At 56.6% G+C, this 21,826-nt stretch overlaps 7 protein-coding genes across 7 annotated transcripts; 3 read left to right on the forward strand and 4 right to left on the reverse strand.

Annotated features, from left to right (window-relative positions):
* Positions 1-1,415: 1,415 nt before the first annotated feature.
* Positions 1,416-3,597, forward strand: PHACADRAFT_252281 (uncharacterized protein). Its single transcript, XM_007393439.1, has 10 exons — positions 1,416-1,550; positions 1,602-1,700; positions 1,755-1,790; positions 1,842-1,890; positions 1,942-2,019; positions 2,078-2,286; positions 2,339-2,477; positions 2,528-3,126; positions 3,182-3,453; positions 3,512-3,597. Exons 1-9 carry the CDS (start codon positions 1,433-1,435, stop codon positions 3,436-3,438), a joined length of 1,584 nt encoding a protein of 527 aa, XP_007393501.1. The 5' UTR covers positions 1,416-1,432; the 3' UTR covers positions 3,439-3,453; positions 3,512-3,597.
* Positions 3,598-4,065: 468 nt separating this feature from the next.
* Positions 4,066-6,416, forward strand: PHACADRAFT_252284 (uncharacterized protein). The gene is made up of 10 exons (XM_007393440.1): positions 4,066-4,345; positions 4,399-4,582; positions 4,634-4,922; positions 4,981-5,136; positions 5,187-5,256; positions 5,309-5,390; positions 5,441-5,596; positions 5,659-5,747; positions 5,802-5,885; positions 5,944-6,416. Exons 1-10 carry the CDS (start codon positions 4,091-4,093, stop codon positions 6,268-6,270), a joined length of 1,692 nt encoding a protein of 563 aa, XP_007393502.1. The 5' UTR covers positions 4,066-4,090; the 3' UTR covers positions 6,271-6,416.
* A 54-nt stretch (positions 6,417-6,470) lies between these two features.
* Positions 6,471-7,416, forward strand: PHACADRAFT_88763 (uncharacterized protein; the record flags this gene model as incomplete). Its single annotated transcript, XM_007393441.1, has 2 exons — positions 6,471-6,582; positions 6,656-7,416. 2 exons carry the CDS (start codon positions 6,471-6,473, stop codon positions 7,414-7,416), a joined length of 873 nt encoding a protein of 290 aa, XP_007393503.1.
* Positions 7,417-10,001: 2,585 nt separating this feature from the next.
* PHACADRAFT_252287 (uncharacterized protein) lies at positions 10,002-12,709 on the reverse strand. Its single transcript, XM_007393442.1, has 4 exons — positions 12,572-12,709; positions 11,596-12,494; positions 10,357-11,541; positions 10,002-10,283 (listed from the first exon to the last, which is right to left on the reverse strand). The coding sequence occupies exons 1-3, from the start codon at positions 12,618-12,620 to the stop codon at positions 11,011-11,013; spliced, it is 1,479 nt and encodes a 492-aa protein (XP_007393504.1). The 5' UTR covers positions 12,621-12,709; the 3' UTR covers positions 10,002-10,283; positions 10,357-11,010.
* Positions 12,710-16,330: 3,621 nt separating this feature from the next.
* PHACADRAFT_159260 (uncharacterized protein) lies at positions 16,331-17,655 on the reverse strand (the record flags this gene model as incomplete). Its single annotated transcript, XM_007393443.1, has 6 exons — positions 16,331-16,683; positions 16,739-16,792; positions 16,820-16,882; positions 16,937-17,135; positions 17,174-17,330; positions 17,387-17,655. The coding sequence occupies 6 exons, from the start codon at positions 17,653-17,655 to the stop codon at positions 16,331-16,333; spliced, it is 1,095 nt and encodes a 364-aa protein (XP_007393505.1).
* A 1,139-nt stretch (positions 17,656-18,794) lies between these two features.
* Positions 18,795-19,556, reverse strand: PHACADRAFT_252293 (uncharacterized protein). The gene has a single exon (XM_007393444.1). It carries the CDS (start codon positions 19,364-19,366, stop codon positions 19,103-19,105), a length of 264 nt encoding a protein of 87 aa, XP_007393506.1. The 5' UTR covers positions 19,367-19,556; the 3' UTR covers positions 18,795-19,102.
* A 574-nt stretch (positions 19,557-20,130) lies between these two features.
* On the reverse strand, positions 20,131-21,424 carry PHACADRAFT_26705 (uncharacterized protein; the record flags this gene model as incomplete). Its single annotated transcript, XM_007392664.1, has 5 exons — positions 20,131-20,615; positions 20,668-20,916; positions 20,967-21,025; positions 21,082-21,335; positions 21,395-21,424. 5 exons carry the CDS (start codon positions 21,422-21,424, stop codon positions 20,131-20,133), a joined length of 1,077 nt encoding a protein of 358 aa, XP_007392726.1.
* Between the last annotated feature and the right edge of the window lie 402 nt (positions 21,425-21,826).

A 21,826-nucleotide genomic window follows, 5' to 3' on the forward strand; every position in this document is an offset into this window, starting at 1 on the left:
CCCATCGATATAAGCTGCATGAGACTCTGCCCGTAGCCCAGTACTATAGTTATCAGGCAGCGCAAGTCGTTCGTGTGCCACCGGCGCGGCGGCGACAAGAGACCCCCTGCGAGAGTGGTTTCCCTGGCGTTCGAAGAACACACAACGCCGATATGTAGCAGATGGGGATGGGGTAGAAACACCTGCTTGACTGGGCGGGCCGATAGGGGCCCTCATCCTCGCCGTGACGGGTCTTCGGATGGCGGAGGGTTTACGACTCAGCCAGTGGCGTGGACATCCGCAAGTGAGCGCCGTCAGGGCGTCGTGCGTGGCGGGGGTAGAGTTTAGGAACTGAGACGCGTCCCAGCTTATGAGCCTCTCTCTATGATCCTCCGCTCCAGGCTCCGACAAGCAAATAGTTAAACACTATTTGGCCAGTGAGTCGGACATCGAAATTCCAGTGTCCATTGCTTTAGCACTTGATTTAACGAGACGATGTACTCGTATTCAACGTTATGACAACACATTTCTCCTCGAAGGAGTGAACAACAATCCAAAAATTCTGCATCTTCGACAGAAGATACAAGGCTACAAACCGGGTCCGGAGACCACAGCTTGATTCATTTCAGCCAAAAACGGTCCCAAGCCGCACCCGTCTACCACCCTCGTACACCGAGCCATGCTGACGACGAAAGACTTCGGCTACTGTGGATGGCATCCACAGCAGTGTTTCCGGGGCAGAGTAATTGACACTCGCAACATTGTGCTGCAAGGATAACCAAATCCTCACAAAGCCAAGGTAACCAGTGGGCTGGAAGCCACCAACGCCTTTGGCCAGTGCCACGACCCTCACCGGTCGCTCGGTGAGATAACCACCTGACAAGGCATCCTCTACACCCTTGCGAGGGTAGCCTGTGGCTGATGGTGAATAAACTAAGCCTCTGCCCATGCTTGCATCAGACCATCATCGCACAGGCCAATCCATGTGTCGTCAACACAGCGGCGGCGAGAGACCCCCTGCGAGAGTGATCTTCCCGGCATTCGAAAGAACGCACGGTGCCGATAAGTAGCAGAGCAGGCTAGGCAAGGAACGTGCCCATTCGACTGTACGCGCTGAAAGAACCCTCATCCTCGCCGCAATGGGTCTTCGGATGACAGAACTCCAAGCCTCTTGCATGCAGGCCTCAGCGCGTAGTGTAAAAACCCGCGAGTGAATGCCGACGGGGCATTATGCGTGGCGGGGATGGCGGTCGACAATATAACGCCGACAGGAGCTCCGGCGGTCGTTGACCCCTCTCGGAGCGCCGTGCGGGATCGGAGCCGGACCGCGTGACACCATCGGTTCTCAAAGTCGTATGCAGCTGAGATACTATGGATTGCTATAAGCGAAGCCGGGGGAGTCCTGAGAATGCTTTACTCTCTCTCCGTCCACCACCTCTGACGGTCTGCGAGGATGGCGCTCGTACATTTGCAAGAGGAACTCATCAAGAGCAGCACCCCGGTGACTGTTGAGACGCGCTTTGGGCCCGTGCGAGGCGGACGAGCAGCGAATGGTGCAGCTACATTCCTGGGTATGTAAGTGGCGTGGCACGCTCTGTACAAGGCCATTGATAGTACCGCAGAGGTTCCCTACGCGCTGCCCCCACGCAGGTTCCAGGATCCACAATCTCTTCCTGCAGACTACCGTTATGAAGACAAGGACTATATCTACGAGGCTTCTTGTGAGTAAAGCGCGGCTCAGCGCGCGATGCAATCGTAACGCGCCGTGCATGTAGATTGTGCCCAGCCTAATAATGACGGACAGTCCGCAGGTAAGCGGGCCACGCGATCTTCCCTCGGCCCCTTGCTCATGGGATGGACAGGCACGCTCTACGAAGATGTAGTCGGTCTAGGAAAGCCCTCTGAGAACCCGTATGCCTACTTTGGCTTGTCTTTCAGCAGGTGAAAATAACCGCCTTACAGCTTGTTTGTCAATATCGTCGCGCCGCCTTCTTTTCCCTCGCAACAGAACTTCCCTGTAAAAGTCTATATCCATGGCGGGTATGGATATTAAACTGCATATAATCTATTATCTTCACTGATATTATTCTGCGTATAGATTTCTCCAATTCGGCTCCCCTCATGGGCTGAAAGCGCAAGCGCAATACGTTGCTGCTGAGCGTTCAGAGGTCTGGGTTAACATCGGTTACAGGCTGTCGGCCTTTGGGTTTCTTGCATGTGATGAGCCCAGAATTACGGGCAATTATGGTTTCAAGGACCAGTGGCTTGCGGTGCGATGGATAAAAGAGAACATCTCTTCCTTCGGCGGTTGGTAATCTCATGTACACATGCACTGCAGCTTGCTCATCGTCCTGTCTAGGTGACCCTAGCGATATCCAGTTATACGGGCTGTCCGCAGGTGCCCACGCTGTACACCAGCTGCTTCATCACATCTCGCGACTACCAGAGGGCCAAGTCTCGCCCTTTCGTAGTGCTGTGCTGCAGTCGAACGCGATAATGCTAGTCTACTTCGTCAGTCGGAAGAATGTTGCTAAACTTCAGTGTCTAGCTTGCCTCCGAAGAATCCCGCTAGCCTACGACCCCAGTTCCAGGCTCTGTGCCGTGCTGTCGGCATCGACCCCGCCGCGCCCGATGCTTTCGCCAAACTCAGCGACCCTGCAGTTGTTCCCGCCTCAGTTATCACCCACGCCATTGAGACCGATGCGACAGGACCGGAGCACGGCACCTTCCGCGGCTGCCTGGACGGGGACTGGCTTGCGACAAGACCGAGTCCTATGGAATGGCAGCGCAGCGGCGAGTTTGCTCGAGCACTGAAAGCAAAGGGCGTTCGGAGCATCGTCGTAGGTGACCTTACGGAAGAGTGGTACCTATATGCAATTGCGTGCGGCGAGCTTCACAGCATGGACGAGGTCAAGACAAACCTCGAGCGGTTCTACCCAACGGACTTCAATAACAAGGTCGTGCCGCTGTGGCGGACAGTCCCGGAGGGCTCACCTCCGGAAGACTTCATGAGGCTTTTTGGCGAGATCTCGTCGATGGCACAAGTGCACTGCCCAGTCCGCATCCTTGCACGAGACCTCATCAACGCAGGGTTCCCCGTGCTGCGCTACGAGATTGCGTGGACTCCGGAGCAGGTCCGGCCTAAAGGTCAGTACTGGACACTACTCTGTATAGCCGGACGCTTACCGATCGGTACGTACAGGATACGTTACCCACAGTACGGACCGCTATCTGTGGACGCTCCGATTACCTATCCTTGAGGACGACCAGGCTGCCGTTGCACGTGCATGGCTCAATGTCATCGCGCGCGAGGTCGACGCTCTGGAGGAGCACGGCGGTGCGAAGCATACGGTTAAACAGATTTTGGCGTTAACGAAGGAGAAGCAGATTGGGTGGCAAGAGGATAAGCTCTGGGACCAGCACATGAGAGCGGTTTCTGCGCTTCCTGGAGAGGTCTGAAAGCCTTGCAGAATGGTAGGCTCCTTGTGTGCTTACATTGATATCTGCTGTGTACTGACTCCACAGACACTAGGGCGATAACGGATCAAGGACTTGAAACATGTACACTAACTGGCGTGTCCCCAGCAATGCAATGCGCCGGCATGGCCTCACCGTTCGCCTTTCGCATTTTGGGCTCAGGGTCATAGTTGACACCGCAAATAAAGGACGTATGTCTTCTGTAACGACATTTCTGTGATAAGCGTGCCTTGTGGCTGTGAGCCATAATGGAGTCGAGTCAGATATGGGGGCGCTAAGGGCCGGCAGGTCTGCGTGGCAATGACTGCCAAGTCGCGGTTGGCATACGTTTCGCTCTTCACGACGGACGCACGGACATGTTCACAGGAGTCAGCAGCGTGCGATGCACACCCCATTCCAGAGAACGATCAGTTGCACAGCCCTGGAAAACAAGCGCTTATACAACGGGTCAACAGGCTTCCCGTGAAGCCACGACAACAAGTTCCGCCTCGACCACGGTAGCCTCGATTGCGCCCTTTGTATTGATGTTTCCCACCATTTCCTGGCTGTGCAGATGTGCGAGTTCCTTAAATACGGTCGTGGTATGCCTCGCCTCCAGCACTATTCTTTCGCACTCACCAGCTAAGGTCATCATATGGACACTCTCAGCGTCACGGACAACACTACTGTCGTGGGCGGCCCATCCTCTGCTATTGGGGATGCTGACTTCTTGAAGAAAACGCCGCAGCTGTCCACTGCTGCGCTGAACCACCGGTCAACGAGCCACCCTGGTTCCAAAATGTTCGTCGGTGGTGCAGACTACTTTGACACGAACAGGCATTTCTTCGTCAAGATTGGCAAAGATGGCCTGATCGTCGCACTAAACAAGCTCGACAAGGAGCTGCAGGAGGTAAGAACGCGAACTCGTCCTGATTTGCGGCCCCGCTGACTGTCGGTCACCAGGCTCAAGGCACCCATATATTGTCTCACAAGCATCCAGTCTCGTGGATTGGCAAGGAGATCACCCCTGGTCAGCTTGGGCTAATCAACCACGGTGGCCTGCCCAAACTTCTCACCCGTGCCGGACGATACCCTGGATTCCCACTGCGGAATTGGTGGGCAAGAGAGTGGTGCGGCACACATGGACGTAAGTGTACTTCCCTGTTTCCATGCAAACGAGCCTGATGTTTCGTTGTAGTGTCAGACACTGTCATCTCGTTCCAAGGTCTCACTGTCGTCCAGGTTTCGCAGAACCAGGCGGCGGTGGTGTCCGATCCTCAGAATCAGATTTTCGTAATTAAGAACTCGGGCTTCGTCGCTTATGCAGTCGAGGGGTCCTACGACGTGTTAGCCATCATCGACCAGACGCACCTGTCCCATCAAGTAACAGATAATTCGACGGGTGTGGTTCTGGGATGGAAGGAAGAGGTCACGATGCCCAGTGCTCTCGCTGGCGGCAAGCGCAAGGAATACGTTGTGGCTCTATTGTACGTGCGCGACGTAGGTTCATGTTCTGCTAGACATGCTGACTATTCGGCTCTGTAGCCTGAATATTCCAGCGAACAACTGTGCTATTCTGCAGAAGGGCGACGACCTTGAGCTCCTCCCAGCCGGACAGCATTACATCACGAATCCGAATATCACGCTGCGCGGCATGTACACTCTCGGAGAGAACCAGAAGGAAATGCCTACCAAGGACATGTACGTGTCGCATTTCAGCTTCTTTCAGCTCTTCTAACGATACATGACAGCTTCACGCGCGATCAAGTCCCTGTTAGCTTGACGATCTACTTCAAGTGGCAGCTTATGGAACCTCTTAAGGTGGGATCTCATATGTTCATAGGTAAAGACGGATTTTTGACAGCTGCTTTAGCTTGCAACGCATGGATACCACACTCCATATGATGCCTTACGAGACAAGACGCAGTCTATCTTGACACAGATTGTCGCCCATCGTGCGTAGATTGACATGCTTAATCTAACACTGTCCTAAGGGCTAGCACAGTGGATTACAGCTCTATGGTTAAGCAGCGCTCACTGGGCCCCAATATGGATGATGACACCGACCCTTCATCGGTCTTCCTCGACGCCCTCCGTACGCGTGCCATGGATGACCTACATCTCGCGGCTCTAGAATATGGCATCGTCCTCAAGGATCTGGGTGCGTTGACTCCTGTGGATCCTTGACTGAGTTCGTGCTAATGGGGCATGGCTTTCGCGTAGCTGTCATCGACCGTCAATTCAAGGGTGACATCGCGGCCACGATGGACAAGCTGACCACGAGGGCACTTCAGGCCCAAGTAGAGGCTGCAGTAAGTATCTATCTACGCTCAAATTCAGACTCGCGTGTCTGACTTGCATTTCAGAATGTTGACAGGGAGAACAGCAATAAGATCAAGCAAGAAGAGGGCTCCCTTGCTGTTGCACGCGTGAAAGCAGAAGCTCGCAATGTGAGTAACACGACAACAGGACCTCTCGTCTTCAGAAGATTGACCTATGCCTTCGCAGACACAAGCAGACGCCGAAGCGTACAGCGTTGTTGCTGCCGCCAAGGCGCAAGCGCAGAAGCTTCAGATCGAGGCTGAGGCACAGGCAAAGGTCACAAAGTTTGCCGCGGAAGCAGAGGCCGAGGCGGTCAGAGTCAAGGCTGAGGCCGATGCAAACGTCCGAGACCAGTTCGCTCGGGAGATGGAGTTCCGTAGAATGGAAGTCTCGCGGGTGAGAGCCTTTGGGTCGAGGACAGTCTTCGTCCCTACCCAGGGTCTCGGGGCCCAGATGGCTGACTCGATGGCGGTCGGGATGGCTGCCGGCATGGGTTCAAGTTCAAAGCCGTAATATCCATGTAATTGCTGGCAAGGATACCTTTCATTTTTTTTCTGATACCCTTCAGTCTACTTTCTAACATAATATCATGTACCGTAATATCTCGGACATTTATGTCGGAATTCTTGTCACAGTCTTGTCACGTACCATCACAACCCTGTCACTGAGGCAGCAGCGCGAGCGTGACGAATTAGTGCTTCACTTGCTCCACGATGGCTGCCCGACAAACGAGACACGACGGCCGCGATAACGACGAGCTCCGGCCAGTAACGATAAAGTATGAGGGACTGGACAGGGTAGATGGCTCGGCTAAGTTTGGTTTCGGTGGGTACCAGGCTATTCGAGTCCGCTTTGCCGCTAATCCGAACGCTGAAAAGACTTGCTCAACAATTCGTAGGTCAAACACAGGCTTTGGCATCTCTGTCGGGACCTATCGAAATCCGGCCAAACCTCGAATTGCCCTCACAAGCGACACTCGAAATTCACATTCGACCTCTCGCTTCCGTGCCTGGTACGGACTCGAGAGCACTCGCCGCGACGCTCAAAGCGGTGCTCAGCCCGTCCCTCCTCCTCTCGCACCATCCACGAACTCTTGTCCAGATTGTTGGACAGGCTTTATGCGGAAGTGACTCAGGTAGCGGTCTGGGAAGCACTGGGCGAGGGTGGAACGCGAGTCTCGTCGCGAGTCTGGTCAACGCTTGCAGCGCCTCGCTCATTAATGCGGGCTCGGTGCCCATAAAGGGCGTCGTCTGCGCTGCCTCTGTTGGACGCATACCAGACCTCAACGACTCTGGATCCTATGTCTTGGTCCTCGACCCGTCAGAAGCTGAGCTTGCGTCCCTGGAAGGCGGAGGTTGCTTCGTCTTCATGTTTGCATCCACCCTTCCGCCATCACCAGACGACGATCAAGATACGCCCCATACTTCCCTGCTCTGGACCAACTATACGGCAACTTCTGGAGTTATCGACGATGCCGAGTTTATGGAGGCCAAAAACCTGGCGCTCGAGGGTGCGCAAGAGATCTGGGCGTTGTTCAAAGGTAGCATCAAGCCTAGTCACTCAACCTCTGGTGAGATTGTCAACGAGCGGGAGCTGCAAGCGAGGGAGGACCAACAACCACCAAGCGCTGGAATGGACGATAGTACGATGGAAATATAGGTGTGCGATGATTACCGCTCTTCATGTCCGTCGCCCTGGCTGATACCGACAACAGCACCGAGCCGATTGTTCGGTATACGAGCCCCAAAGATGAAGATGTGCTCGAGAGACGTGGTCAGCTTGCAAAGCGTTGGCGGTTGCCAGGAAGGAAGGAAGTGGTACGGGTGGCAAGCACAGTTCGCGCCGCATCCATCCATTTGCCGAAAGCGGGTATTGATGCGCCTTCCGGTGATGCGCTCGTGTTGATGCGCCCAGGAATCAGGGCCAACAAAAAAACCACCACGGGCAAACGCAGAACAGAAAATCCTGCGCTATGTCCATGGACTCAGCGGCCAACAAAATGTAGAAATGATCATGTAAAAGCCGGCTGGCCTTCTGGTTAACCAATGCGATCGGAAGTTCCTGGGTCGAACAGGACGAGGACCAGTGTCGCGCAACAAGTCAACGGGCTCTGCAGCACATAAAATGTGACGTACACATAAGTCTCATAGCCACAGTCAATTTGTGCACGGCTAACGGGACGAACAGACAGAATTCGTCAAAATCAATAATTGCTATCAGAGTCCAAGTTGTCGCCAGCGTCGCCGAGGTGATAAAGCAGACCTACGCCGAGGCAGGGGCCGACGCTGACAAGTGAGTACCGACAGCAGGGGAATAGTTGGGTACAATAAGAGGGGCACGCGAGAGCGACTGGAGCAGCGTCGGGATGGGTCCTTATAACTGCACGACAGCAACCGGATCAGGGAGGTGATCGCGCTTCCTCACGCAGAAGCAGCGTAAAGAAGACGTGCGCCGTGATGCAATGTCCAAGAAGCACAGGGACTGACCAGTAAAAGCGAAGGGTGAGACGCTTCCCACGGGCATTTTCTCACCGTTCCGCTTCCAACGTGGCCACAAGGGGCAGTACAAGGCGAGTCTACACACTTTTGAGTCAGAAGTACGAGCCCCTAGCGGATGGACGAGATTGCGACGTACCTGGTGAGATTTTGCGCACCGCACAGGGTGGTCTGAGGCTTACTGGGGGGTCGCAAGACTCAAGCTAACTACGCGGAGAGTCCAAAGATATGAGACAATGATTGACACAACCAATGCTCCTGTTCACAGAGGGCTGTACAATATTATTACTTCAAGCCCAAGGCCGCCCCATCGACGTGCTCATCATGGAGGATGAGTGCCCAGACCGACTCTCACGAACACAGGAAAGTTTTACGTGGCATGCAGTGCGTGCCGTTATGTCTTAGCTCTTCATCATTCAACAGCGAACGGTCGACTCTCACGGGCTTGCGGGGATCACCCCGAGGTCGCTGTTCTGCCCTTAGTAGCGGCCACTCAACGTACGCCAAATAATCACAAGCTGAGTCGTTCGCCAACGCATCACTGTATCGCTAGGCGATTTCGACCCCTCGTTGGCTGCCACCACTGCAATTGCCATACAGGGATACAAGGGCATCTGATGTAGCGGGCACAGAGGTCGGCTCAGTGCGTGGCAACTGATGCGCACACCCCATGTTTTGACCGCGTATAAAGGTGCAATAGGCTGGGGTGCCTCTTGAAAAATCCCCCCAGATTGCTCGATGTCTGGCATTGACCTCTGAAGACGAAGCAGAGGGCAGCGAACGACGGACGACCCAGGAGCTGCGCCACTGCCGCATCCCGACTCCGAACAGCGCTCAGGGGTCAGCCACATCTACCTCGTTGCGACGTCCTTTTACCCAAAGGAGACATCGCAGACCCTATGTCTGTCGTCTATTGGACATACGTCCACCTCGCGGTTTCAGGCGAGGCGCTGTCCAGCCTCATGGCGGGAGGCATAAATACCCTCTGCACGCTCATTATGGCCGCATTCCCGGTCCTCGATTCTGCACTCTCTTCGTGCTTTCGAGGTCGACGCTCTCCTGCAGCTCCTCCTACATATTCGATGGATTCAAGATTGGCGGGCGTCCGTCTATAGCGATTAGTAACGATCTGCGCAGTCTTATTTTCGGCGGTTGGCTTCGGCGTGGCGTCGAGAACAAAACATGTGTTCTGGTATGCAGACACCAGCTGGGCGCTGTTGTTCGTTGGAGCCCATACCAAAACTGACCTACAGGTGAGCTGGTCGCTCTGCAACGATGCCTACGAAATGTTCGCTCAACAGAAAGATCATGGTTGCTACTCCTTGGTCGTCAAAATCGTCTCAATTTCCATCGATGTAGTCCGATAACGTGAACGCCCCCAAAACGAGGCCATTTATCCAAATATCAGGCTGTACTGTACAATACATCCTCTCGTCGACGTTCCTACATGCCTTCCTTATTCGATCAAATGCCCCCGCTATCTCTGATGCCTGTTGCGCCATCCCGCCTTCCGCCAGCGTAGAGAACCACCGGCCCCGCTACTTGGCGCACCGTTCTCTCGACTGGTTCTTCCCGGGTCCAGCAAGAGCTCCCCACGGCCTCTGACGTCGTCCCACCCGGCACTCCGGCGGCACGGCAACCGCCAGCCCTTGTGCCCGCGATGGCAGGACATTCGAATCAGCATTCCACGCCGCTGAACCCTCCACACCCACGCAACCATCTGGTGTCCCCCTGCGCTTCTGGACGTTCTGCGGCCGCACACGCCGCCTCTCGTAACGCACCGCCGAGACGCGGAGGGAGGCCTCTGCGGCACACACACCCACCCTTCTGGCCGCCCTTGTCCCTGTGTCAACTGATTCTCCCTGATGCCCTGATGCATGATGATGTGCGTGCGCGCCCGACGCCGAAAGGATGAGCTGCAGCCCTGCACGTTTCTTGTACATCCCCGTCGTCCGGCCTCGGAGATACCGTTGCATGCGCAATGTTTGGGGATCATGAAGACGTGTGGACGCGTGCGCAGTGCGGAAATGGGTGAGTGTGAGCCCTGCTCTGTCGCGTCGTCGTGTCCCCATCGATGAGGCCCCCCTGCTGACCGCACCAGCAGCACGCACCCCACCAGACTCGGTGATAGGTCTGCTAATCCACTCCACACGTGTCCTGCGCACGTGTGGAAGGGCGTGGGGGCTGGCACGCCGCGCATTCCTCTTCTGGCCGGCCCACGGCATCCAGCATCGTCCGGGCGACTAGCGGACCTCGAAAAAAGAGCGAAACAGAAGGAAGCTTGTCAAGTTGCGCGCGTCCGAGCTCTCGTTTCCGTGAAGTTTAATCCGACCTTCTTTATTCTGCGCGTGGGCGCGCACGCAAGAGATAGACGCCTTCTCGTGCGACGAGCGATGTACAAGAGGTATATGGTAAATAAACAAGAAGGAAGGCTCAGTTGCCAAAACAAAATAACGGGTAATCAAAAAAAAGTGGTGAGTAAATGTGTGCTAAATCGTCCGTGGCCGCCCATCTGTGCGACCGGCCAGACGGGCGGGGGAATATTAATACAACAGATATGGTGTGTGTGCAGGTAAGATAACAAGACCGCTCGCCGGCGATAGTAATACATACGGTGATACAAACAAGCTTTGAGCTATCCAGGTGAGTTTACGTCTCGCGCTGTGGGCCCGGCCAGGTGCGAGGGGGAGCGAGGCTAGAGGGGGGACATGAGGCAAAGAGGCGTTACGCCGCGCGAGTACCCGTGACGTCGGCAACTTCACATTGCGTACGTGGGGACAGGCGGCGGGTATGACGGTGCTAGCCCGTGGCCGGCCTCGAACGGCGCGAGGCCCTGGCCGCCGTAGCACGGGAAGCTCGGCTTGGCGCGCATGGCGGCGTACTCTTGCTGGATGTGCTCGAGGGGAAGCTGCTGGTACACCGACTGGCCGTAGACGGGGGCATGCGCGGCCGGGGCGAAGTAGCTGAAGTGCGACTCGAAGCTTGTCGGGGACGGTGCCGGTGCGGGGACGTACATGTTCGGAGCGACGTCGCTGGGTGTGGTGGGCATGCTGGACAGTGGCGACCACTGGTCGTAGTACGACTGCGGCGCCTGCTGGAACGGGATCTGCAGGGGGCCGAAGACGTTGTGCGAGTGCGGGGATGCACTGACAAGCGGGGAAGGCTCGGGGGAGAACATGTACGGGGCGTCGAAGTGGGTCTGGAGCGGGGACAGTGAAACAGAGAGCGGGTTGCAGTGCTGCATCTGCGGCGGTGGGGTTGTCGTTTCGAAAGAGAACGACGAAAAGTCCTGCGGGCAACTGGTGAGTGTCACGCCATCAAGGGTGGCACACGATGCACTCACAAATGATGGGTTTGCGTCAGTGATTGGCGTCGTAGGGTAAGGAGAGGACGGTGTGGTGGTGCAATACGAGTCTTCTGACTCTGACGCATCGAACTCGAACAGCGATTCCCTGGCTTCCTCCTTCGCGGGCGTCTCCCTGGACTTGCCCTTCGCAGACATTTCCGGCTGGCTGCTGGTGGCGCGCGCCTTCTTCTCGGAGGCCTCGTCGGATAAGGAAGGTGAGCTGGCATTCTCGGGAAGTGGGGCAGAGGAGGACCGCCTGAAACTGCCCGCTGTGATGGGGGCCTCGAAGCGGGTGACGATTTCCGGTACGTGATTGCGGTCAAACTCTGCAATGGCGTCTTCGAGGGCGGGGCCCTTGTAGCCCTGATTGAGCAGATCGGCGATCTTCTGGCAGCGGATGAGGTCCTTGGGGCCGACCTCGCGCACCTTGCGCTTGCCCACGCTCTTGCCCTTGTTGTGCAGCGGGCGGAAGGTGTAGCCGGGAAATTTGCGCTTGTGCTCCTCGAGGGCCTCCTTCGCCTTGCGGTGCCAGAACGCCTTCTCGTTCTTCGGAAGGCCCTTCCACGTGCACCCGATGATGGCCGAGAGCGTGCTGTGGTTGGTCTCGACGGTCGCGGAGACGTGCTGGTTGCGGATGAAGGCGGAGCGGAAGAGGATGAAGGAGTTGGGCGGGCGCGGGACGTGGTCCTCGGGCTTCTTTTTCGCGTGTCCCCCGCGGCCAGAACGCGTCGGGGCCGGGCTCTCTTCGCGGTCGAGGTCTGGGAAGAGGAGGGACTCTGCGGGCGCGGTGGGGTCTTCTGGCGCAGGCGGGTCGAAGAAGGTGCCGGGGGTGAGGGTGGGCGCGAACGCGAAGGTGCCGATGTCTTGCTCTTCCGAGGCTGCGCTCCTGCGTTTGCCTGTGAGGGGGACACATTTTGTGTGGCCGGTGAGTATGTGCGTCCGTGGCGCGTCGGCGAGGGGAGGGCGGACATACCTTTGGGCGAGGACGGCTGCTTGGAGGCGCGCGTGCGTTGAGGCGGCATGGCTTGGGGATCTGCAGGAGGCTGGAGAGACTTGCTGGGAGAGAGCAAGAATGATAGGGGAAGAAGGTGAGGGTGTCGCAGAAGAGGACATGGCGGGTTGATTACATACAAACTATATACGACCGCGAAATGCCTGTGGGAAACTGGCTGCAACCAATCCTGCCGGAAATGGCAGGACCCCCCAATATACCCGCGGTCTAGGGCGAGCGCATGTCCCATCAGTTTCCTGTCTCTGCACACATCGCCGATCCGGCAGCCCGCGCCCAGACCACCGGGTCCTCCTCGCCCAATCATCTCTACGCGCGAATATTCCCCCGCGCGAGCCAGGCCGCCTATTACGTCCTGCGTTCCGTCCCCGCACATCGCACCATCTGCTCGCTCGTCGTCCGGCGTGCACAGCGGGCCTCGTGCAGACGCAGAGCGAGCGCGACAGACATTGACCAAGCGGGCACGTAACAACTCCGCCCGCCGGCTAACCCCGCGCGCAATACATTCTCCTACACGCAGCAGACTCGGCCCACAAGGATTCCCCTTGGTGGACAAGCTCCCATCATCCCACCCGGAATATGCAGCGACGATGACGACCTATCCTCCCTGATGTCTGTCCCCATCCGTCTCCCCAACGGCAGCGTGTCGCCAGCATTCCGCCCGCTCGACATCTCGCCCCCGGCGCCTGTAGTCATGTGAGGGCGGAGATCAGAGGAACGGCGCATCAGATCTGATCTACGGTGTAGATCTTGATCGCCGATATTAATGATGGGATGCCCAACGGCCAGGGGCTGCGGCTAAATCTTTTCACGCTGGCTGCGACGCAGAGAGAGAGAAGAGATGCAGGCACTACGCTGCACATAGCCTCCGTCTTTCGCTCACGCTGTGCGTCCGATATGTCCTTGGTAACGGGGCAGCAAGGGGAAGGCCTTGTATTCGATCGCAGGGATCTACAATCTCACCGATAACACAAAGATGCTCCCGTGCAGGAGATCCCACCGCGCGCTGACGCGATCTCTCCACATTCTCTGACATGTCGCGCTAACGCTTGTTCTCCGTCTATGGGACAATGTCTCCTAATGTCTCGCTGCTACCGGTGCGTACGGACATGCATGCGAGCCGCCAGCCCGCCTCGCAGCGGAGCACGAAAAGCGGCCCGAAGCTTCAGCCCACATGGCGCGGGCCTGTGTTATCAGCCAGGCTCCAGCAGAAAGCAGGTTGTTCCCATACACAGTCAAGTTACCCCTCGTCGGTCTTCTGGCGCTGCAGGGGTGGAGATTTGGACTTCCATTTTTTTCTCGGTTCTCGCGCTCTCGATGAAGCAGTCGTTGTCCATCTAGTTCACCGTACACCAGGGTGTCTCCTCGCGACGATGACGGTCGATGCCACAGCTCGACGACCATCACCTGCCCAATGTCGCGCAGCTGGCCCCGCAGTTTTTCGGGGGGCCAGCGGAGTAAGGGCTGGCAAGCTTTCGGTGGGCACACAGCCTTGCGATCAGTCGACGGTTCATTCTGTCCCCGCGAACCTTGGCGCGGGACGGCGGGGCTGCGACCCCACACGGATGCCGGCCAGACGTTGCGGAACGGATCAACGAACGGCCGCTCCGACGTTCTCCCGAGAGAGAGAGAAGCCCCCACCGCCACTCTCTCCTCGCTTCTCGGCTCCTGCGAAAAATGCCCCTACATGCGCGCACCACCCTCCGCCTGCCAGCAGTCCCGGGGCTTCTGGGCAGCCCGTCTGCCGATAGAGCGCGTGGCGAAGCTTGGGCGTACTGCGGCTGACTTGACGCACCGCCTTGCCACGCATCGACGCGTTCATTTCCGGGGCGCAGCGCGGTCGAGACCGCACGTCGGGGAGAAGACACATTGTGGCGGCCTAACAGCCGCACCGACGCGAGCCTAGCCTCGCCGATATGAGGCTTTAGCACCCTCGGCACGTACGACTCACACCACGCTCTAAAAGCTGCACCTGACATGATGTGCTGCCCGCCAGCGACGTTCCGCCCTGTCGCACGGGCGCGATGACGTCCCCAGGCGAGGCCCTGTCGAACCCTGACATGTGCACCCCCGGGAGTGCAGCCACGGTGGCCCGGCGGCTGCCCCTGACCTAGCCCTCACCCGTCGACGCGACATCGGTCGGTGGCGCAGCCTGCGCGAGCAGAAAAACGTCAATAGCGCACAACACTCGCCTTTTGCGCATTAGCCCGCGCTGGCGGTGCCAGGCCGCCCGCTAGTCTGTGGGCGACCTCGACCTCCTTAGTGTTCGCGTTAGCGTGGTCGAAAGTGTAAGTGGCGGCACCCGGGCGCGATGGGGTCGCGCGACCCGGCGGGGACGGTGTGCGGTGAGGGGGCAGGTGCTGCTAGCGGCCAGGGCAGGTCGCGCAGAATGCAGAGACGGAGGACGAGCCGTGCAGCTGGTGCGACAGGCCGCGTGCAAGCGAGGATCCCGGGAGATGTCATGGATACTGCTTCTTTGTCCAATGAATCAGTTGTCATACCCCGTGGTTCACGAACGAGCCTTGTTATTTCATAGCAAAGGGGACCTACGACGAGCCGTGACAAATTCGACGGCGACAGGTACGGCCTAGTGATCCCACACCAAGATAAACTAGGACGAATTACGGTCGACCAAGAAGTGGGCGGGCGCGCTAGCACGCGCCAGGAAGGTTCGCACCAAAGTTTCGACATGTATGCTCGGCGGCGTCGGCCTGCGATCTCGACCCTCATTTCCGACGCCACAAAGTCCGCACCGACGATCATAGTTGCGACCGCCTTCGTCGCGGCGCATCCGACAGTCGCGGTCTCGCCCTCGTCCCACCATGCAATGCGTGACGTCCCCGCCGCGCCGCCCACCAAGTGCCCAGACTCGCAGTCAAAATGTCTGAGAAGGCTGTCTGAGCCTGGAGTATTCTAGATCCGAGGTGCCGGGGCGCATCCGAGGTGGGGGGTCGATCGATGTTGTAACCGGAGGCGAATAGGTGCGCGGACAGCCTTGTTGCCCTCGCTGGGCCTCGAACAGGTTCGCAATTGCGTGTTTCCTGCGGTACATCATTTGATGCGGTCTATACACCGCGAAAACAACAGCAGACCAGGGAGAATAGTCCACGCGATACAAGGAGAAAGGATGATCGATAATGGCCCGTTGTCCCCAATTTCGAGGGTTATACAAAGACGCACCGGTAGTGTGGCGCGGTGCTGTCTGGCCGTTCGAGACTAGCAATCAGATTCCGCTAAAGTAGCTATAGTGCCCTCGCCCCGATCACTTAGATTGTGATGGGCCCCTACATCGTGATGCACTTAGCGTGGCGTGGGTCAAGGCCAGTCATGCTAGATCTTGCGTGATCTTTTCGCCAACAAAGAAAAAAATTCACTGTATGCTCTCAAGTGATGGTTGTTCAAGCTCAGGGCACATCTAATTGGGACATGGCCAACTTCCGGACGGCGGTCAGCGCGCTACGCTCCCCTCATAGACGCCTGCCGGAGACGCCAGACGGCTTATAGTATCAGCCGACTCGGAGGCCCGAGAAAGATGGTTCTACAGTCGCACAGCGTACAATGGGCTGAATGAGAACGATAGATTGTGTATAATTAACGTGGAAAAAGCAGTCAGGTAGCGAAATGATTCCTGCATCTCTCAGGCTCAGATTTATCCACGTCTCCGTCTTAAACCAGAGACCTCATGAGAGACCGCGACAATGCTACTCCGCCCCGACGGCCAAGCTACGGCCGCATCCACCTCAGCACCCTCCTCCTCTTCGTGTTCGACGCAGCTGCCCAGTCGCGATATGCAGCATGCAGGTTGATCACGAACCCCTGCGCCTCGTAGCTCGTCGCGATGCCGCCGCCCGCGGCGATGTTCGTCGCGTTCGGCGGGAGCAGGAGCTCGACGGGGAAGTTGTGTCCGTTCACGACGGGCATGAGCGTCATGTCATCCGTGAAGTGCGCGAGGGGGAGCACGTTCGAGTGTAGGAGCACGTCGAGACGGTACGCGAAGGCGGCGAAGAGCGCCGAGGACGCCGCGTCGAGAAAAGTGCTCGCGTCGTCGGCGTAGTTGTGCAGCAAGGCCGGAGTCGCTGTCCTGAACAACATGTGTGAGGAGGAGCTGTGTCGTCGATCCAGGGGCAGCACTCACAAGATGGTCCCCTAGCGCGCTCTGGATCGCATATGCCCACTGTGCGAGATCTAGCTGTTCAGTTCACAGCTGAGAACTGTACTGCGAAGGCGCGAAGATGGCCAGGACACGGACAATCCCGCCGGCAGCCCAAGCGTTTCCTATGCAGATGTAGATGAGATCATTGTTCTACATGAGTTAGTGCATCACTTTACCTGTAGCCCAGTATCCTTCGTCGCATGAGTATCCAAGAACCATATGCCTCCACAAACCCGTCTCGCTGTCCCTGAGATAATCCCGGTATTGCTTAATTTGGTTGTACGCCTCGTACGCGATGCTGTAGTTGCCCGTCGCGACGCCATAATAGGCGAGGAACGGCGGGACCATGTACACAAAGTCGGACCAGAGCTGCAGCTGGTCGGGCCGGTGCGAGATCGCGCCGTCCGCGAGACGTTGTTGAAGAGCCAGCGGATCTGCGAGTCCGCCGCGTCTGCATAGAACAGCCCGTCCGCCTGGCCCTGGCCGGTCAGGTTTGCGAGGACGACCGCGAAGCCGGTGCTCGACGGGTCACCCGCGGCAGCGTTCGTGAGCAGCGGCGCGCGGTGACGTCTTGCGCGCTCGCGCTCGTGACGTTGTTCGCCGCCGTCCAGTCTTGCACGACCGACTTTGCAATCGCGAGCACTTCGTCGAGGCTGTCGGGGGGCGGAGACGAGAAGGACGAGAGTTCGACGCCTGGTGTCAAAGTCGACCAGCGTGGCGTGTCAAGTTCGAGCAGAGCCTCGGCGAAAGTGCCTATCTCCCACGACTGCAACGGAGGCTGAGCAGAGTCGAGACCGGATATAATGGTATTAATCTGAGAGTCACTGAGTATCTGACTGAGCCCAAGGGGGAGAATAAACGATGCAATAAATAGCGAAACGAGCGTGGCGCGCATTTTCTGCGAATAAAATAGATGGCAGAGTCGAAGTCGAATAGTTAGCAGGAGGGTGTGACGCTCCACAGCCTGAGGCTGGACAAAAAGACAGACAGGTAGGGTAAGTGAAACGCTGAGAACAGAGTATATAACCACGTACACACTATCAGGGTCATTTCACGCCTGGGGCTACTATGCAGGATTACGAGATGTCTGGCAATCATACTAGCAGAGATGGCACTGCTATACTTCCCAATCTATCAACTCTTGCGGCCCCGCCCAGCAATGACGAACTACAACGTACCGTTTCATCTGGTATTGATGTGCACAGAGTATCCTGTAATCAATCAGAACCTGTACATCACCCAGCCTTGAAGCATCGAATATTGAGTTTCGAGGATCCATCATGTTGGAGGATGACCGAGCTGACCTAAGATGCTTCTAGTGGGGTGGCTGCATCAGGTTTCTAGCAGGCTAATGATGGGATGGTAGCCGACAATGCACATGCGGTCCCGTACGAGTTCCAGCAGCGATATACTGCAATCTAGCAAGGGTCAATTATGCCACGAGTGATAAAGGCGTTGCACCGGGCAGCATCGTCTCTAGGCCCATCTGATGTGTACATTGTGATCCGCCGCTGGCGACTTGCTGACATGCCCTGTGACCGTATGCCGCCCGTTAAGGTGGGTCCGTGGAAATAAAAACAAGGGAAACTTGCCGCATTTGGACAGTAAAGATAGTGCTGCTGTCGACGGCGTGTCACCTGCCTAACGTGACATCGCATGTTTCGCAGGCGACGACGTCTCGAGGATAAAGCAACTTGGACCTATACTAGAGCTTAGCCTTGCGTAGCTGTTTGGCTAGTGTCAAGCTAGTGACATCAACTCTCGGACATAGGCATACGGAAGTCCTTATTTTCGCGTATTCTCCTCGGTTCCTGGCGCTCCGCCCATTACACGGCGGTCTGCAGACTTGAATCTGCCTTGCTTTGGATTAGTCCCCGCCTGCGCTGCAGCCGACATTTGCTTTGTTCATACATGAGCGTGCGACGCTCGTCGCTATACATTCCTGAGCATAACGCCGCTCGGCGGTGCTCGTCTTGAGGCTATGCACTTTCCAGCGAGCAGTAAGCTCGAGAAATCCAAGCTGACGGTAGCGCAGAGCAAGGCACCCACCGACAACGGAGAAGACGAGACTTCGATGACGGGGAATGCAGAAGACTCCCTGTTGCTTGGTGACGCGGCTTCGACTACTACTGACTGCTCAGTGCTCAGGCGCCCCCTTCAAGGTTCAGACAAGCGTCGTTCTGGATTACGTTGAATGCCGGCAGCGACAGAAAGTAGCTTCTCTGGAACCGCTGTAGTGCCGACTGCGAAGAGGAACCATGGCCCTGAAAAGTATAGAGCGGCAAAGATTGCTGATGCAGTACTCCAGCCGCTGAGTTAGTATGAGAACCGAAGTCATTGTATTATTCGGCGTGTGCAAAATGGCCGAGAGAAGAGTGGAGGTGCGTATAGGAAGTCTTCGTAACACCACCAGAACCGGAGAAGATAGCAGCATGGTAAGGTTTAAATGCACTGTTGTGAGCCTTGCCATGTGAACGATGGAGAACACTTGATGTCGCTTCATCAGAGGAAGTACATATTCTGTTTGCTGACGGGCTATTGCTCTGAGACAGAAGAGTGAGGCCAGCAGGGGAACCGACGGAGATGTAAATCAAAGCAAGACACATGTTGTCTCTGGCCACCGCCAGGCGTTCTGGACGAGCAGCGTGGGGCTGACATCCCCAAGGTGTCACCTGAAAACGCGCCCAGTTATCGAGAACAAGGGGGTACGGCCGTTCTAGCAAAGAGTACAGGTTGCAGAACGAGCATCTAGCAAATGGCGAGCGCGAGGGGGAGGGTGGGAGGTGGTAGCGGTCGAGGAACAAGCCGGGCTTGTGCACTCGTGGACAGGCCGACATCGCCCAGCCTCCACTGCCCACACGGCCAAATATGGCCAAATAGCTTCCTTGATCGGACTGCGTCGGCATCGCTCGATCACGCGCTTCCGCGCGCTGGCGGCGAGGGACAAGTGCTACAAAGTCGTGCTTGGGATCGTGCGGAGGCTTTTGTCCAAGTACTCGTCACGCACCCGATCGCGTCGATCATAGCATCGAGATACAACCTAAAAGGGCCTAGGAGGTGCAAGATGTCGAGGACAATAGATGTGAAATTCCCCTGGCAAGAGACACAGTATGTGGGCCAGTGTGGGTGCACGATCGTTGCTGTCGGAAGACAATGGAGGCAATGCAACTTGCGTACCTGATAGGTCGGTGGTTCTTAGCGTTGGAGCTGCATGAGCTCTCGCCGTGAGCTCCCGGAGAGATGCCGAGAGTAAGGGACAGCAATGGCTCTTGCAAGTTGGCAAAATACGAGTAAGTAGGATATTAATGCTGTACAATGCCCCAAGCGCATGCATAAATACGAACGAATCAGCCGGAAAAGGGTAAGACTCTCAAGATGACGTAGCGGCGACATCCGTGTGCTCTTCCTCACTCCCCTCCTTCTCCTCGGGATCCAGGTTCGGCCCATCCTCAATGCTCGAAGGGTGCTCAAGGGGTGGGGCAAGTGGCTGACCGAACTGAGGTTGCCGCGGTGGAGATACTGATGGGCGTCCGCCGGTGCGTGCCTGCCGAAGGGCTTTGGCCGCTGGATTGAAGTAGCCGCACTTCGGGCAAGTGTACTCTAACGAGCCGATGAATGAGTCAGAGCTCCGTGTGTCACAGCTGCGGGAGTAAGAAGAGAGTAGAAAGACGTAACACGCACGGGTTTCTTCCCAAGCACTCTCCTTGACGAGACCATTATGGGCGAAACACTTCTGGCATATTAGGGCATACCGGGAGGAGGCAGCAGTGATAGTGTCGTCGTCCCCCAAGATTGCGTCCGCAACCTTATCATACCAGTGCTTGCGTGGTGGAGGCATGGGCTGCTGAGCCATTGCTACAAGAAGAATTAAGAGGTTGACCATGGGAACAATAAGCTGAAAACATACGAGAAAGCTGCTGCTGGAGAGAAGGTGGTACTTGAGCTGGCGTTGGTGCGAGCCTTTGTGGCTGAGGTGCCGGCATCTTGCCTTGAGGAGTAACCGGCTGGCCACCGACAGGAACCCTTCGACGTAAAGGAGAGTCGAGAGCATCGTCATAGCGCTCGATCAAGTTCCGAGTGGTGTCATAGTTGGTCTTCTTCTTGATCTCTGCAATCTTCTCCTTCTGCTGCTTGCGGAGAGCAACGAGATGTTTCTCTAGGATGACGTAAGTCAAGTCGACGCCAAACATGCTGTACGCCACGAACCTTCCTTGTCTCCTATCTTTGTGTACCATATCTGAGCGATGCGGCGAATGAATAAGATTCTACGGTATTCAACAAAGCTCAGTATATGCCCAAGCATCATCAGTACGACACATACACAATAGGGCCTGCAAACACGGGTATTGCCTCCACCGACTTCTCAAATTTGGAGTAGCGCGCATGACTACTAAGCGTCGGAACGAGGTCGGTGTACCACAGGCTCAAGTAGGCAACCCATGAGGAAAGAGCATAGATGGAGAAAAGGAGCGTTGAGCGACGCTCTCGTAGACGGATCTCCGAGAGACGTTCTTGTCGTTTCTGGATGTCGAGTGCCAGCAAGGCTAGCACCTGTTCATAGTCTTCCCGCTGGCTCTGTGGTGGGCACGAATATAAGCAATTGGATGAAAAGCGGGAGGTGTCCGCGAGTGTACCTTACGAAACCAATTACCAAAGAGAACCATGTGCGATTAGATGTTGTTACAGGGGGATGCCTGAGCAGGCGTGGTGGTTGTCTGGAATAAAGTTGCGAAGGCCTCGCCAAGCAGATACGTCACGCGTGGCGTCACACTGCGTGACGTAACATCTATAACGAATGTTACCGAGTGTGACAGACGAAAATCCGTGGAAAGTGCGAAGTATTCCGACTCTTGTGCTCAGACTACGCGTACAGCCTGGATTCCTACTACAACCTCTGCTTGACGTCGCTTGGCCGACATTCTGTCTTTAACTGGGCCACAAGGTCTCAGCTATATCCCACGGACGGAGGCTTCGCATGCAACCGCACACAGCCTACAATACATACTGTCGTTTTGCCTCCAGGTCTTCTCATGCACATTTCCGCAGCTCGGCGCGTCTTCCGGCTC

The sequence above is a fragment of the Phanerochaete carnosa genome (assembly GCF_000300595.1).
Source record: "Phanerochaete carnosa HHB-10118-sp unplaced genomic scaffold PHACAscaffold_3, whole genome shotgun sequence".
Taxonomy (NCBI): domain Eukaryota; kingdom Fungi; phylum Basidiomycota; class Agaricomycetes; order Polyporales; family Phanerochaetaceae; genus Phanerochaete; species Phanerochaete carnosa.